Here is a 16478-nt window from a genome sequence, read left to right on the forward strand (position 1 = left end):
TCTGCCTCCTGAGACCCACGTCTCTAGCTTCTCTGTGGCACCCTGCTCTCCAGTTTTCCTCCCGATGCCAGCTCTTGCCTGGCATCCTGCCCACACCAAGCATTTCAGAGCTTTCCATTCAGATTGTTGCGCCTGCATTAAAAAAAAAGTCCTCACCGCATCCTTTGGTGTCCGTCCACTCTGTCTGAGGTAGTGTGACAAGACAGAATTGGCTGTCTCAGTGCCTGGCGGGATCTCGGTTTCCTTCCTCTCCCGTACCACTCACTCTTCTTGATGCTGTCATCACATAGCAGCTTAGGGGAGCAAGCAAGTCTGTTTTGACTCATGGGTCAATCCAGGGGATACAGTCCATCATGGCAGATAAGGCCCAGTGGCAAGAGTATGAGGTGGCTGGTCACTTCAGGAAGCAGAGAGCAGACAGGAAGTGGGGTCTACCGGTTGTTGGATGTTTTTTTACTCTTTGACTTTTTTGGGGGCCTGCCACCCAGCTCCCAAATAAATATACATGGAGACTTATTATTACTTATAAATGCCCAGCCTTAGCTTGGCTTATTTCTAGGCAGCTTTTCTTTTCTGCCTGCCAGCCCCACCCATCCTTTCTCCTGCCTTGCTATTGGCCGTTCAGCTCTTTATTAGACCAATCAGGTGTTTTAGACAGGCACGGTAAAACAGCTTCACAGAGTGAAACAAATGCAACATAAAAGAATGCGACACAGCCGGGCGGTGGTGGCGCACTCCTTTAATCCCAGCACTCGGGAGGCAGAGGCAGGCGGATCTTTGTGAGTTCAAGGCCAGCCTGGTCTACAGAGCGAGATCCAGAAAAGGCGCAAAGCTACACAGAGAAACCCTGTCTCGAAAAACCAAAAAAAAAAAAAAAAGAATGTGACACATCTTTGTATCATTAAAACAAATGTTCCACAGCATAAACAAATGTAACACATCTTAACACATCTTAAAATAATATTCTATACCTACCTATAAAACCTTAAGGCCCATCCCACATCTCTCTGACCCCGAGTGACTCAGTTTCCCCATCAGTGCTCTGCCTCCTAAAGGTGCCACAACCTTCCAAAACAAGACCAGTAGGTGGAGATGAAGTATTCAAGCATTAGTCTACCAGTGACATTTCACATCCCACCTCAACACCTTGCAAACAGAAAATACCAGTCCCTCTTTGTGGTGCCCTTGGACTGACGGCTTGTGTGAGTCACCAAGTGTGCCCAGAACTGGCCAGACCACTGTGTTAGAATTCATCCACCTCACGCAGCGAGTAATTGAGGATGGTGTCGTGATCCTGGAACTTGAAGTACCCACAGAACTTCTTCTTCTGAAGCAGGAGTGGGAACCAGTAGCTGTCATCAGGCCACATGTCAGCAAAGGGGATCTTGTCCAGTTGGAACCACTGAGGGCGCATTTCTGTTGCAGGGTAGGGGGATGGGGAGGAGGAAGAACATTGATATTGAACATGGATTTCAGCCATCCCGAGAGGAATTACCCCCTGAATCTGTGTGAACACCTGTTTGGAGACTTTTGATTTGTTTGAGACACGATCTCACTACGTAGCAGCCCTGGCTGGCCTTGAATGCAGGGATCTGCTGTGTATCTGAGTATGTCTGTGGGAATGAACGCCACATGTGTGGATGTCAGAGGAGGCCAGAGAGGAGCTGGAGTTACAACTAGTCATCGGCTGCCCACTGTGGGTGCTGGAGACTGAACTTGGGTCCTCTGGGAAGACCAGTAAGTGCTCTTAACTGTTGAGATCCCTCTCTAGCTGTTTGGAATGTTGTGGTTGTTACTTGTTTTATATTATTTTTGACTGCATTTATGCATGTATATCTGTGTGGGGATGTAAGCATATGCGTGCAAGTGCCCATAGAGGCTGGAGGCTTTGTATCCCCCTAAAGCTAGTGTTAGTTGTGACCAACCTGGTGTGGATGCTGGGAACCAAATTTGGGTTCTCTGGAAGAGCAATATGTGATCTTAACTGCTGAACTAGCTATCCAGTCTCTCTCTTCTTTAAACATTTTGTAAAAATGATTTTATATGTATGGGTGTTTTGCCTGTATACCATGTGCATGCAGTGCCTGTAGAGGCCAGAAGAGGGGGTGGGATCCCTTAGAACTGGAGTTACCAGTACGGGGGGAAAAGCAAGTGGTCGTCTGTGAGAGCAGCAAGTGCTCTTAACTTCTGGGCCATCTTTCCATCCCCTGGATTTTTTTTTTATACAAAGTGTCCATATTGTAGCCGAGGCTGGTCTGGAATAAGTAACAATCCTCCTGCCTTAGCTTCCTGATTGGTTTACAGGGGTGTAGTGCCACCATGACTGCTTTATTTTCATTAATACAGGCACTTTCTTTGGAGCTCTGGCTGGCTTGGAATTCAGTGCGGAGCCCAGGCTGGTCCTGAATTCATGGCAGGTTTGCCTCAACTTTCTTGGTGCTGCAATTATGAATGTGTGCCACTATACCTGGCTCATTAAGAAAGGAGCCTGGTCTAATTTTATATCTCATCCTCATGACCATCTCTTGGTTTTGACAGCCTCATGTAGCTCAGGCTGGTGTAGGATCCATTCTGTAGCCCAATATGTCCTCAGATTCAGTCTGTCTGCCTCGGCCTCCCAGACGCTGTGATTATGGACCTGCATCACCACACCTGGTTACTCTCTTGTTTGTTTACTAAGAGCTCATCTCTTGTGTTGGGATTACAGACATGCAACACCACACCTGGTTCACTGCTGAGGGTGGAACTCGGGTCCTTGTGCTTGCTAGTCAGGCATCCTGCCAACTGAGCCACACTCCAGCTCTTTCATTATTACTATTTTTAATTCTTCCTCCTCCCTCCTCTTCCTTCTTCTGAGACAGGGTCTCACAATGTGGATCATGCTGGCTTTGAACTCACAGACATACCCCTGTGTCTTCCTCTTGTGTGTTGGGATAAAAAGGCATGTACTAATATGTGTGGCTGATTTCCATACTTTGTGAAATAAAGGACTGGGCTTACAACGTAGCGGTGGCACACGCCTGAGTTTGAGGCCAGCCTGGTCTACAGAGCCAGTTCCAGGGCAGCCAGGGATACACACAGAAACCCTGTCTCAAAAAGGGGTGAGGGAGAGAATGGGGCTCATATCTGGGCTACAAAGCTGCTTTGCCTGACTGCCTTGGTTCTGAGGACAAGCAAAGAAGAAGAATGTGGGCAGGCTTGGGGCCCACACTTGGCAAGAGCTGATTCCTTTCTCCGAGGCTAGGTGCACCTCCCTGCCCATGGTGGGAAGAAGGGAGCAGGGCCCAAGGCTCACCGTCACTCTCTGTGGGTGTCCCATGTATGTGGTCAGTAGAAAAGATATGCACGTCCATCAGCTCAGGGGACGCCACAAATTCAAATGAGATGTGGCCCACCTTGTGCAGGGCATCCACGGTTAGACCACTCTCTTCCTCCAGCTCCCTGCAGCAGAGATGGGTAAGGGAGATGTGGCATTAGCTCGTGAGTATGGCATCCATGCTGACAAGGGCCAGGGCCATGGGAGTGTAGCCTCAGGACCTGTGGGCCGCATGTTCTAGGAGGATATCATGCAGAGGCATTGCTATATCCAATTTAGGAACTAAACATAAATTCAGGCATGGCATTGCACATCTATTGTACCAGCATTGAGGAGGCTGAAGCAGGAATGTTTGGGGTTTGAGGCCAACCTGGACTACATAATTAAAGGCCAATTGGCGTATGCAGAAAGACTCTTTAAAAAAAATTTTAAAGTTGGACATGGTGGTATATGCCTTTAATCCCAGCATTCTGGAGGTAAAGGCAGGTGGATCTCCATGAGTTCAAAGCCTGCCTGGTCTACATAGCATCTGTGGGTCTCAGGGGTGTTTCCTCCTCTTCAGGTCTGCATCCCCCGCCAGGCTGGCTCTGTGGTCGGACCTCCCTTTCCCTCACCTCTTAGCCCCATCCTCAATGGTCTCTCCTTCCTGGACTTTGCCCCCGAAGCCATTCCAGCGGCCAGCACCAAAGCCCCTCTTCTTCATGCCCAGGAGAACTCGCTGAGGCTGCAGCACCAGCACCAGGGTGTAGAGCCTGGAGGTACTCATGGTCTCCTGGGTCCTGCGAAGAGGGTCAGAAAATGAGGTCTGTTTGGCTTGTGGTCTGTTAGAGTGTGCATCAAATGTGTGTGGTAGTGAATGGTGGCCAGGTGGGAGGGAGATTCGTGTTAGGAGAAGTGGAAAGGTATCGGGGACTAAGGGGGTCCAGCCCCTCCATAGTCCCCTCCCAGGGTCTGGGAAGAATCTACAACCAGCTGATAATTAATCTTTGATGAAAAGAAATGAATCTATGTACACGAGACTCCTTAGTCCACACACTTTATTATTCTGTGACAGTTCTCTCTCTACACAGCTTCTATTCTGCTCTCATGTCTAGCTCCTTTCTTGCCTGATTTCTCTCTACATTTATCTACTGTCCCCTCTAGGTTCTATCTTAATTCCTTCATCTAGTTCTGTCCCATCTAGGTTCTCATCCATCTAGTTCTTTCCCCTATCAGCTCCTCTCCCATCTCCTCTCTCATCTTGTTCTTCCCCATCTGGCTCTTCCTCATCTTCCATCTCCTTCCTCTAGTCCTCTCTTTTAGCCCTTCAATCTAGTTCTTCCCCATCTCAGTTTGTTCCTCTCAAGTTCTTAACCCGTCTAGTTCTTCCATTCTCTTTTCTCTTCTCCTCTGTGCCCTGGAAGTCCCAGTATATAAAGGGAGGGTCCAAGCTAAACTGTGTAAAGCTATTTACTTAATGTCCACCTCACCTAGGTGATGTCTCTGTGGAATTTAAATCAGGAGACTTGCCTGTGGGCTGCTATCATTGTTAGTCATAGGAAGTTGGGCGCCCCCCTGGGTGGTGTCTCCTTGTGGAATTTACCTTAAGTCAGGAGACTTGCCTGTGGGTGGTTATCACTGTTAGTCCTCGGAAATTGGGCGACCACCTGGGTGGTGTCTCCTTTAGTCCTTGAAAGTGGCTAGGGGAGATATCTGATTCCAGAGAAAGCCTTTCCTGAGGCTGTTCTCCAAATGCCTGGAATGTGTATGTCTAGAGTGATCAGTCCACATTGTTAGCCCTTCTTAAGGAAAAGTCATTTGGGAAAACTATGAAGGCACACATGATTTTCATAACAGAATACAGCTGATATATAACAAGCCAGGTAACACCAAAAACTCCTTGGGATTTGGCTTCCTCTGGAGGAATTCCCTGATCCCTCCAGGTAGTGACTTTGCCATAACCAGCTGAGTTCTTACGCTATATTCCTGCGGCCTGCAGCAGAAAGTGAGGCTGGCTGGTAATTCCCCAGCCACAATGTAAATTCCCTGTGGGTTCCAGGGCAGGTGATGGGTACAAATGTGCCTTTGAGCCCTTCCTCTCCCCATTTTTTTTTTTTTCCAGTGCAGGGAATGGAACTCAAAACTTTGAGCATACTAGGCTAGTGCTCTACTGCTGAGCAGTACCCCAGCCCCTCACTGGAGGATTCTAGGCAGGTGCTCTACCACTGAGTCACACCCCAGCCCCTCACTGGGGGATTCTAGGCAGGTGCTCTACCACTGAGCCACACTCCAGCCCCTCACTGGGGGATTCTAGGCAGATGCTCTACCACTGAGTCACACTCCAGCCCCTCACTGGGGGATTCTAGGCAGGTGCTCTACCACTGAGCCATACCCCAGCCCCTCACTGGGGGATTCTAGGCAGGTGCTCTACCACTGAGCCACACCCCAGCCCCTCACTGAGGGATTCTAGGCAGGGGCTCTACCACTGACCACACCCCAGCCCCTCACTAGGGGATTTTAGGTAGGTGTTCTACCACTGACCACACCCCAGCCCCTCACTGGGGGATTTTAGGCAGGTGCTCTGCCACTGAGCCACATTCCAGCCCCTCATTGGGGATTCTAGGCTGGTATTCTACACACTGAGCCATCTTTCCAGTCCCCTGGGCCAACTTTTTATTGCTCTATCATTTTCTTGGTCTCAACTGGCTAAAGCAGTATCCACTGAGCTCTACCACTGGGACCCTCCTAAGAGGTTACAGTGTATAAGGGACCTAAATGAGGGCTAGAGAAATGCCATTGGTTAAGAGCATTTGCTTCTCTTCCAGAGCACTGGGATTCCATTCTTTGTATCCACATGATGGCTCATAATGGTCTAACTCCAGTTCTGATGGCCTCTTCTGGGCTCTTTGGGCACCAGGCACAAACATAGTGCACAGATATAAATGCAAGCAAAATGCCTATACTCATACAATATAAGTTAACTTAAAAAAAAAAAAAAAGGTGGCAGTGGTGGTGCATGCCTTTAATCCCAGCACTCTGGAGGTAGGAGGCAGAGGCAAGTGGATCTGTGAGATCAAGGCCAGCCTGGTCTATAGAATGAGTTTCAGGACAGCCAGGGATACACAGAGAAACTGTCTCAAAAACAAAACAAACAAAACTTAAAAAGAAACGAAGAAAGAAAAGGATGCTTGGTCCTGGTGATGAGGGTGGTCAGCAGAAGAAATGGGCTTAGCATTGGCCTGTGTCCTTGTCCTGACACTGACTTGCCCATGCCAGAGGTCCTGGCTTTCCAACTCTGCAAAGTCAGCCATCTTTCATAAGCAACAGCTATATACAGCTGTTTTTCCATATCCACAGGTGACTGGTACCAGGTTACTGCCCCCTTGCCATGGATACCAGAATCGAAGCATAGTGAAATCACTTCCAGGGAAATGGCATATTTGTATATATAACTTACACACATGCTCTAGCCCACTTTAAATGTGACACAAACATGGTATAAATAGTTTTCATGTAGTAAGGACAGATGTCCACATGTTCAGTCTATGAGTGATTTGTTTTACAAGTATTTTAAATAAGACAGAGTCATGCCATGTAGTCCAGTCTGGACTTAAACTCACAATCTTCCTGCCTCAACAACCTGAGTGCCAAAGCGATTCCACTAAAGTCAGGAACAAGACAAGGCTGTCCACTCTCCCCATATTTATTCAATATAGTATTTGAAGTTCTAGCTAGAGCAATAAGACAACAAAAGGAGATCAAAGGGATACAAATTGGAAAGGAAGAAGACAAACTTTCACTATTTGCAGATGATATGATAGTATACATAAGTGACCCCAAAAATTCTACCAGGGAACTCCTACAGCTGATAAACTCCTTCAGTGAAGTGGCAGGATACAAGATCAACTCAAAAAAAATCAGTAGCCCTCCTATACACAAATGATAAAAGGGCTGAGAAAGAAGTCAGAGAAACACTACCCTTTACAATAGCCACAAATAATATAAAATACCCTGGGATAACACTAACTAAACAAGTGAAGGATCTTTTTGATAAGAACTTTAAATCTCTAAAGAAAGAAAGAAATATCAGAAAATGGAAGGATCTCCCATGCTCATGGATAGGTAGGATTAACATAGTAAAAATGGCAATCTTACCAAAAGCAATCTACAGATTCAATGCAATCCCCAATCAAAATCCCAACACAATTCTTCACAGACTTGGAAAGAAAAATACTCAACTTCATATGGAAAAACAAAAGACCCAGGATAGCTAAAAGAATCCTGTATAATAAAGCAACCTCTGGAGGCATCACCATCCCTGACCTCAAGCTCTACTATAGAGCTATAGTAATAAAAATAGCTTGGTACTGGTATAAAAACCGACATATGGACCAATGGAATCGAATTGAAGACCCTGACATTAATCCACGCACATATGAACACCTGATTTTTGACAAAGAAGCCAAAACTACACAATGGAAAAAAGAAAGTATCTTCAACAAATGGTGCTGGCATAACTGGATTCAATATGTAAAAGATTACAAATAGATCCATATCTGTCACCATGCACAAAACTCAAGTCCAAGTGGATAAAAGACCTCAACATAAATCCAGTTACACTAAACTTAATAGAAGAGAAAATACGAAGTACTCTTGAACACATTGGCACCGGAGATCACTTCCTAAATATAACACCAACAGCGCAGACACTGAGAACAACAATTAATAAATGGGACCTCTTGAAACTGAGAAGCTTTTGCAGGGCAAAAGACACAGTCAATAAGACAAAAAGACAGCCTACAAAATGGGAAAAGATCTTCACCAACCCCACATCTGACAGAGGATTGATCTCCAAAGTATATAAAGAACTCAAGAAACTAGACATCAAAATACTGAACAATCCAATTAAAAAATGGGCTAAAGAACTAAACAGAGAATTCACAAAAGAAGAATCACAAATGGCTGAAAGACATTTAAGGAATTGCTCAACATCCTTAATCATCAGAGAAATGCAAATCAAAACGACTCTGAGATACCACCTTACACCTGTCAGAATGGCTATGATCAAAAACACTAATGACAGTCAATGTTGGAGAGGATGTGGAGCAAAGGGAACACTCCTCCACTGTTGGTGGGAATGCAAACTTGTATAACCACTGTGGAAATCAGTATGGTGGTTTCTCAGAATATTGGGAATCGAACTACCTCAAGACCCAGCCATACCACTCTTGGGCATATACCCAAGGAATGCTCAATCATACCAAAAGTTCATAGCAGCACTATTTGTAATAGCCAGAACCTGGAAACAACCTAGATGCCCGTCAACTGAAGAATGGATTAAGAAAATGTGGTACATATACACAGTGGGGTACTACTCAGCAGAGAAAAACAATGACAGCATGAAATTTGCAGGCAAATGGATGGAACTAGAAAAAATCATCCTGAGTGAGGAACCCAAACCCAGAAGGATAAACATGGTATGTACTCACTCATAAGTGGATTCTAGATATAAAGCAAAGAACAATCAGACTGCAACCCACAGAATCATGGAGGATATATATATATATATATATATATATATATATATATATATATATATATATATATAGAGAGAGAGAGAGAGAGAGAGAGAGAGAGAGAAGGGAGGACCCTAGGATGACTGTGGCTTTTAACAAGTTTTGGTTTTACTCAATTACTGAGCAAGCCTCAATGAAACATTTCACTATTAAGATAAGAATTTATACTGTATTAAGCTGATAATAGAAAAATAAATTAATTAAAAAAAACCCCGAGTGCTGGAATGTACCAGCATGCCCAGCTACCTGTCTCAGTGAAGTTGCTGTGAGGATGTAGACTGGAATCCAGTAGAATGTGTTTGGCTCTGGCTGTTGATTGACATTGTTTCAAACATAGATTCACACACCTTTTTCCCCTCTGCAAATGGAAATATCTTATCTCACAGTTTTGGGGTTTATTAAGTGGGATCGTTCTAACCGACAAGGTTAATTGGGGTTGGAGAATATTTTTGATTTGCTGGTTGAATTGGTTTAATACTGAGCCCACAGGTATAGATGGCTGATTAGCTTTGTGTGCGTGATGTGTGCACATACGCATCTATGTGTCCCTGCCTGTGTGTGGAGGTCACAGTTGACAATGGGTGCCTTCCTCAATTGCTCTCCATCTTGTAATTTTTTTTCATATTAAAAAAGATTTATGCATATGAGAATTTATCTGCCTGTATGTCTGTGCACCATGTACATTCAGTGCCCAATGTAGGTCAGAAGAGGGTATTGGCTCCCCTGGAACTGGAGTTACAGATGGTTGTGAGCCACCATGTGGGTCTGGGAACTTTGCTGTGGTACTCTGCAGGAGCAGCCAGTGCTCTTTCCAGCCCATACCTTATTTTCTTTTTCTTTTTTTTTTTTTTTTTTTTTTTAATTTTTTTTAAAGATTTATTTATTTATTATGTTTACAGTGTTCTGTCTGCACATATCCCTGCAAGCCAGAAGAGGGCACCAGATCTCATTACAGATGGTTGTGAGCCACCATGTGGTTGCTGGAAATTGAACTCAGGACCTTTGGAAGAACAAGCAGTGCTCTTAACCTTTGAGCCATCTCTCCAGCCCCCCATACCTTATTTTCAAAAAAGATTTTACTTGTGTGTGTGTGTGTGTGTGTGTGTGTGTGTGTGTGTGTCTTTGTGTGCACAATTTTATGTGGCTACCTATGGAGACCAGAAGAGGATGTTGGATCTTCTGAAGCTGCAGTTACAGGCAGTTGCAAGCATCTTACATGGGTGCTGGGAATCACACTCAGGACCTATGCAAGAGAGTGCTCTTAACCAGAGCCATCTCCCTAGCTCCATCCACTTTTTTTTTGAGACAGGGTCTGTCACTGGAACCTGTAGCTCATGGAGTCAGCAAGACTAGCTGATCAGAGTGCTCCAAGGACCCAGCTGTCTCTGCCTCCCAGCACTGGGGTTATAGGTGCAAACCACATTAGCTATTTATGTGGGTTCTGGGGCTTGATAACTCCTCATGCATGTGAAGCAAGCATTTCACAGGCATCTATCACCTCAGCTCCAATTAGCCTTGTTTTCAAAAGCTGCTCCATTTAGTAAGCTGTGTAAGACTTACTTTCACATTTCCTGAGGAGAAAACTGATGCTCAGGGTCTAAATTTGCAACGGGGTCAAATGGCAGAGCCTATAAGGAAACTAGGGTGTCCTGGATGTCAGTCTAGTGCTCCCTTAGCTCAGGTAGCTGTGACATGGTAAACTGGATACGTCTCAGGGAGCTTTGAAATGCTAGGGGCTGGGGTGCTGACAACCATCTGGTCTGAATTGAGGTCAAGGGTTGCAGGTGTTGGAGGCAATGCACATGGAGTGCAGAGCTCAGACCTGCCTGCAGTGGGCACTCTGCAAATGCTGTTCCCTAGCCTCCCCTTCCAGGGCCTATACCTGGTACAGCCTTTGCAACCTGGCTGCAAACTACCCCTGCACCAGTTTAGCGCCCCAGCCTCAGGTTCCAGGTCCCCTTTCTCTTTCATTTCTGTTACTTACTGTACTTCCCCTGGTCTCCCCGACCTCATCAGGTCTACCTACCCAGCACCCCGGTCTTCCTGGCTGGCTTGAAGCAGCTCCCCAGTCCTTCCGCCCTCTTCCCTCCCCAGATCTCCCCCGGCACCCCAGCACCCCCGATCTCCCGCGTCTCTCCCGCACTCGGCTCCCACGCACAGCGAAACATCCATACCTTCGCGCCCCAGCTACAGCTTCCCGGGGCGGGGCCTCAGGCTGGTAGAAAGGGCGGGACTTCCGGCGGCGGGAGGAAACCGACCCCAAGCACCCATGGCTTGGTGAGTGTGGTTATGGCGTCGGCCAGCACTAGAAGGGTTCTTGTTGCATGTGTGCGTGGAGTGGACGGCGGTAGTTGGGAGCGCAGTGTCTCGGGCCGCAGAGGGGCGCTGGCAGCCTCTGTCCCGGGATACTGGACGCGTGTGCACGATGTTTATTCATGTACAGGCGTGAGTGAGTGAGGTTTTTCTACGTGGAAATAAGTGTGTGGGCTGGGGACATGGCTCAGCGGATAAAGCTGTGCATGCATGAGGACTGGAATTCAGATGTCCAGAACCCACAGAATGCTGGCCTTGTGTGCTAACCAAATACGACGCCAGTGCTAGGAAGGCAGAGACAGGGGCCCCTGGAGCAAGCAGGCTAGCTATACTGGCTGGTTGGCGACCTTACCTCAATATGTAAGATAGAGAGCAAGCTGGGAAGACATCCCATGTCAAGTTTGGGTTCCAGTACGCACGCAGACACACGTGCACACACATGCATACATACCGCACATACATATGCAAAAAAAAAAAAATGGGTTGAACTAAGACCTCCTACCTGCCTCTTTGTAATTGTAATGTTCACTGGCTAACTCCTTTCTTGCCACCAGGTACCCGAAGCTGGTAGGCTTTCCCCTTAAGGTTCAGAGATTCCACACCGCTGCGTGTCGCTACAAAGGCCGGACGGGCGCCGAGCACCTGTGGCTGATGCGCCATCTAAAGGACCCGTTTGTGAAGGCCGCAAAAGCGGAGAGTTACCGCTGCCGCAGCGCCTTCAAGCTCCTGGAGTTGAATGAGAAGCATCACATCCTGCGGCCCGGCCTCCGGGTGCTAGACTGCGGGGCGGCTCCGGGAGCCTGGAGTCAGGTGGCAGTGCAGAGAGTCAACGCCACAGGCGCAGGTGAGGCCTGCATGTCACTACCAGGAATGATAGTAGCTCTTTACTCAGAGATGTTTGAGCAGCTTTCTAAGTTGACTTGAGGTGATGGTTATAGAAATGGGGCACAGGCTGGGGACCGAGCTCAGCTGCTAAGTTAAACAGGTGTGCTGGCACAGGCCTATGATCCTAACTTTTGGGAGTTGGAGGCAGGAGGATTAAAAAGTCAAGATCATCCCTGCTACTACCTAGTGCATTTGCAGTCCAGCACAGGAGATCCCATCTCTCAGAAGAAAAGGACAAGGGTTGTGGGGAGGGGGAGACGGGATGGAGGTGATGCTGTGGAGGTGTCTTTTCAGCAGTGGTTCTCAACATGTGGGTCTCGACCCCTTTGGGGTCGCATATCAGATATTTACATTACTATTCATAACAGTAGCAAAATTACAGTTATGAAGTAGCAATGAAATTTTATAGTTGTAGGGTCATCACAACATGAGGAACTGTATTAAAGGGTCGCAGCTTAGTGGATAAAAGGTGCTGGCTGCTAAGCCGGATGGCGTGAGTTCTCTTCCCAAGACCTACATCGTGAAGAAGAGAATTGACATTCAAAAGTTGTTCTTTGGCCTCCACAAGTGTGCCACTGGCATGTGCCCCCTTGCATACAACCACACACACACACACACACACACACACACACACACACACACACGATAAATAAACAAAATGTTATTTAGAAAATAACCAAGAAGAAAGCTAAAAATAGACCACCAGCCTGGCCTCTATACCAAGTCCCTGTCACACACACACACACACACACACACACACACACACACACACACAACCCCCACAAAACTAAACAGTAACATCATCTGAGTTTGCTTAGGGGAGGGTTTCTTTCAGCTTACATGAAGGGAAGTCAGAGGCAGGAACCGAAACAGAGTTTATAGGGGCACTTCGTGCACTAGCTTGCTCCTCCAGGCTTGCTCAGCTTGTTTTCTTATGGACTCAGGACCACCGCCCCGGGGTGGCACTGCTCACAGTGGGCTGGGGCCCTCCCACATCAATCAAGAGAAATGCCCTATAGGCCAGTGGGAGGCATTTTCTCAATTGAGGTTCTTCTTCCCAGGTGACTCTAGCTTGTGTCAGGCTGACTAACTTAACCAGGACAAATAGAATATTGACCCTTTCAAAATGAAAGGGAAAGTCAGAAGTTATAATAAAAAGGAAAATGTATTTTTTTCAGGGTTTCTCTATGTAACAGCCCTAGCTATCCTGGAATTTGCTTTGTAGACTAGGCTGGCCTTGAACTCACAGAGATCTGCCTGCCTCTGCCTCCCAAGTGCTGGGATTAAAGGTGCTTGCCACCTTTACCTGGCAGGATAATGTATTCTAATTATACTATCTAGATAGAATGTGTTATGCCATATCCTGCATTTGAGCTTTGCTGCAGGTTTTTTTTTCCCCCCCAGAGGGACATGTTGACAAGTGTGCTGGCTAGTTTTATGTCAACTTGACACAAGCTAAAGTCATCTGAGAAGAGGGAACCTCAGTTGAGAGAATGCCCCATAAGCTCAGACTCTGCAGCATTTTTTTTTTTTCCCGAGACAGGGTTTCTCTGTGTATTTTTGGTGCCTGTCCTGGGTCTCGCTAGCCTTGAACTCACAGAGATCCGCCTGTCTCTGCCTCCAGTGCTGGGATTAAAGGCGTGTGCCACCACTGCCCAGCCCCTAGGGCATTTTCTTAAGAAGCATCAATGGGAGAGGGTGCAGCCCATGGTGGGTGGGGTCACCCCTGGATTGGTGGTCTTGGGTGCTATACAAAAGCAGGCTGAGCAAGCCATGAGGAGCAAGCCAGTAAGTAGCACCCCTCCATGGCCTCTGCATCAGCTCCTTCCTCCAGGATCCTGCCCTGTTTGAGTTCCTGTTCTGGTTTCTTTCAGTGATGGACAGTGATGTGGAAGTTTAAGCCAAATAAACCCTTTCCTCCCCGGCTTGGTTTTTGGTTATGGTGTTTCATCACATCAATTGAAAACCTAAGACAAGCAGGATTTAGGGACCAGACAGTTAATATGTTCCTGAGGTTCCCAAATTGTCCCCTCAAAGCCTGAGAGTCTTAGAGGTCCCACTGGGGCTGCCACCTCCAGGACCTCAGGAAAGGCCTGCCTGGGGCTGTGGACCCCTCACCATGGGGCCGTGATAAGCTGTAGTGTATTTATTTTATAGGGACCTAACAATATTCTCTATGTGAAGTGCTGCCCAAATAGGAAAGAAAACAGCCACCTCTGTGACATTGTGTTGGCTGTGGTGGCCATACCTGTGACCCTCGTACTCTGGAGGCTGAGGCAGGAGAACCAGGAATTCCAGGCCTGAGTCACACGGTTCTCAAAGAACCAAAAGCTTAAAAGGAAGGGCTGGAGAGAGCATTGCTCTTGCAGAGGACTCAAGTTTGGTTCCCAGCTCACAACCTCCTCAACTCCAGTTCCAGGCCTTGGACTGTACGGGCACCTGCACTTGATTGCACATCCACACATGCAAACACACACATGTAAATAAACAGTACATCTAAAAACCCCAACACAACAGCAGAGCCTGCTCCCACAGGCTTTTGATTCTAGCACTCTGGAGGCAGAGGCAGCAGTTCAGAGCTTGAGGCCAGCCTGGGCTACCTAGTGAGCTTCCCAATTTAGAACCAAAACAGACAAAAATAAAATAAAAAGATGCTTGGAAGCAGAATCCTAGAGAAGAGGAGCCTGGGGTACCGAACTGACAACAAAGTGGGCTTTGGTGCCTTACCTGTGGTTCTACCTCTGCTTGACACCCAGGGTGGTCGGGACACCATTTCCTTACAAGTCTCAGCTTCCCCAGCTGTCCCAAGGGGAGTAGAGGACACCCCGTCCCACACAATGTGTCTTTAATTTTTTCAACTTGGAGAGATAGGATCTCACTCCATAGCCCAAATTGGCCTTGAACTTATGACTATCCTCCTGCCTCAGGCTCCCTAATGGGATTGTAGGCCTCTGCCATCACATCTACCTCATGTGTCTTCATATAAAAGGTCTCTTGTGCACATACAGGCATGTTAGCTGGTTTTCTTGGTCCTGGTGCCTTCCTTTATTTTGTGGCTTGTATTTTGGTGGGGAGATTCATGGTGTAATAATGCATTCTGTTGCTCCTGTAGATGCCAGCTCTCCTGTGGGCTACGTGCTTGGGGTCGATCTTCTTCACATATTCCCTCTGGAAGGAGCAACTTTTCTATGCCCTGCTGATGTGACTGACCCCAGAACTTGCCAAAGAATTCTAGAACTGCTTCCCAGAAGGAGAGCGGACGTGATTCTGAGTGACATGGCACCCAACGCCACCGGGATCCGAGACCTCGATCACGACAGGCTCATCAGCTTGTGCCTCACCCTTGTGGACATGGCCGCGGACATCCTGCATCCCGGGGGGACGCTGCTGTGTAAAACCTGGGCTGGAAGTAAAAGCCACCTGTTACAGAAGAGACTGAACCTGGAATTCCAGAACACGAGGGTCGTGAAGCCGGAGGCCAGCAGGAAGGAGTCTTCAGAGGTGTACTTCTTAGCCACGCAGTACCGGGCAGGGAAGGGCTCCACGGAGCAATGAGCCTGCCCTGCCCTGCCCTTCTGGGCGTGCTTTCCTGAGAGCGGCTGCGATCTGAGCTGCATTGTGGATGCGAACAGCATATCCACAGGCACCTCCGGGTTTTTAAAGAGATGGAAGATGTATTCGAGTGCTGTGGAATGGTCTGTATGGCAAGTGTGTTGCTCTGATTGGTCAATAAATAAAACACTGACTGGCCAGGAACCAGGCAGGAAGTATAAGCAGGACTAACAGAGGAGAATTGAGAGAACAGGAAGGCGGAGGAAGACACTACCAGCCGCTGCCATGACAAGCAGCATGTGAAGATGCCGGTAAGCCACGAGCCACGTGGCAAGGTATAGATTTATAGAAATGGATTAATTTAAGATGTAAGAACTAGATGGCTAGAAGCCTGAGCCATTAGGCCAAACAGTTTAAATAATATAAGCGTCTGTGTGTTTATTTTATAAGTGGGCTGTCGGAATGCCGGGGCTTGGCGGGACCCGGATAGAAAACTCTCCAGCTACATTCGAGGGTTGTGAAAAATGATAAAAATGGGGCCACCAGAATGGCTCAGTGAGGAATGGGGCTTGCTGCTGAACCTGATGCCCTGAGTGCAATCTCCAGGACCCCTGTAGTGGAAGGCGAGAACCACCTCCTGAAAGCTGTCCTCTGACCCCCATGTGCACTCGCACACACGTGCACACAGTATGAACAGATGTATCGGGATGACTGGTTCTTGTCAGTTTGACACAAACCTTGCTGTATCTGGGAAGAAAGAATCCAGCTGAGGAATTGCCTCCATCAGATTGGCCCGTGGGCGAGTCTGAGACATTTTCTTGATTAATGATTGATGTGGGAGGGTCCAGCCCAGTGGG

The 16478-nt window shown here is 47.4% G+C and overlaps 2 protein-coding genes across 3 annotated transcripts; one reads left to right on the forward strand and one right to left on the reverse strand.

The window, feature by feature from the left end:
- Positions 1 to 995: 995 nt before the first annotated feature.
- On the reverse strand, positions 996 to 4334 carry Nudt1 (nudix hydrolase 1). Its single transcript, XM_059249546.1, has 3 exons — positions 3931 to 4334; positions 3296 to 3441; positions 996 to 1416 (listed from the first exon to the last, which is right to left on the reverse strand). Exons 1-3 carry the CDS (start codon positions 4080 to 4082, stop codon positions 1244 to 1246), a joined length of 471 nt encoding a protein of 156 aa, XP_059105529.1. The 5' UTR covers positions 4083 to 4334; the 3' UTR covers positions 996 to 1243.
- Positions 4335 to 11119: 6785 nt separating this feature from the next.
- Mrm2 (mitochondrial rRNA methyltransferase 2) lies at positions 11120 to 16047 on the forward strand. 2 transcript variants are annotated; one of them, XM_059249437.1, is made up of 3 exons: positions 11120 to 11148; positions 11739 to 12028; positions 15182 to 16047. In XM_059249437.1, exons 1-3 carry the CDS (start codon positions 11141 to 11143, stop codon positions 15622 to 15624), a joined length of 741 nt encoding a protein of 246 aa, XP_059105420.1. In that variant the 5' UTR covers positions 11120 to 11140; the 3' UTR covers positions 15625 to 16047. The 2 variants fall into 2 exon arrangements, with proteins under 2 accessions (XP_059105420.1, XP_059105419.1); XM_059249436.1 differs by lacking the exon at positions 11120 to 11148 and adding an exon at positions 11180 to 11320.
- The last annotated feature ends 431 nt before the right edge of the window (positions 16048 to 16478 follow it).

Source organism: Peromyscus eremicus, chromosome 23 (genome assembly GCF_949786415.1).
Source record: "Peromyscus eremicus chromosome 23, PerEre_H2_v1, whole genome shotgun sequence".
Taxonomy (NCBI): domain Eukaryota; kingdom Metazoa; phylum Chordata; class Mammalia; order Rodentia; family Cricetidae; genus Peromyscus; species Peromyscus eremicus.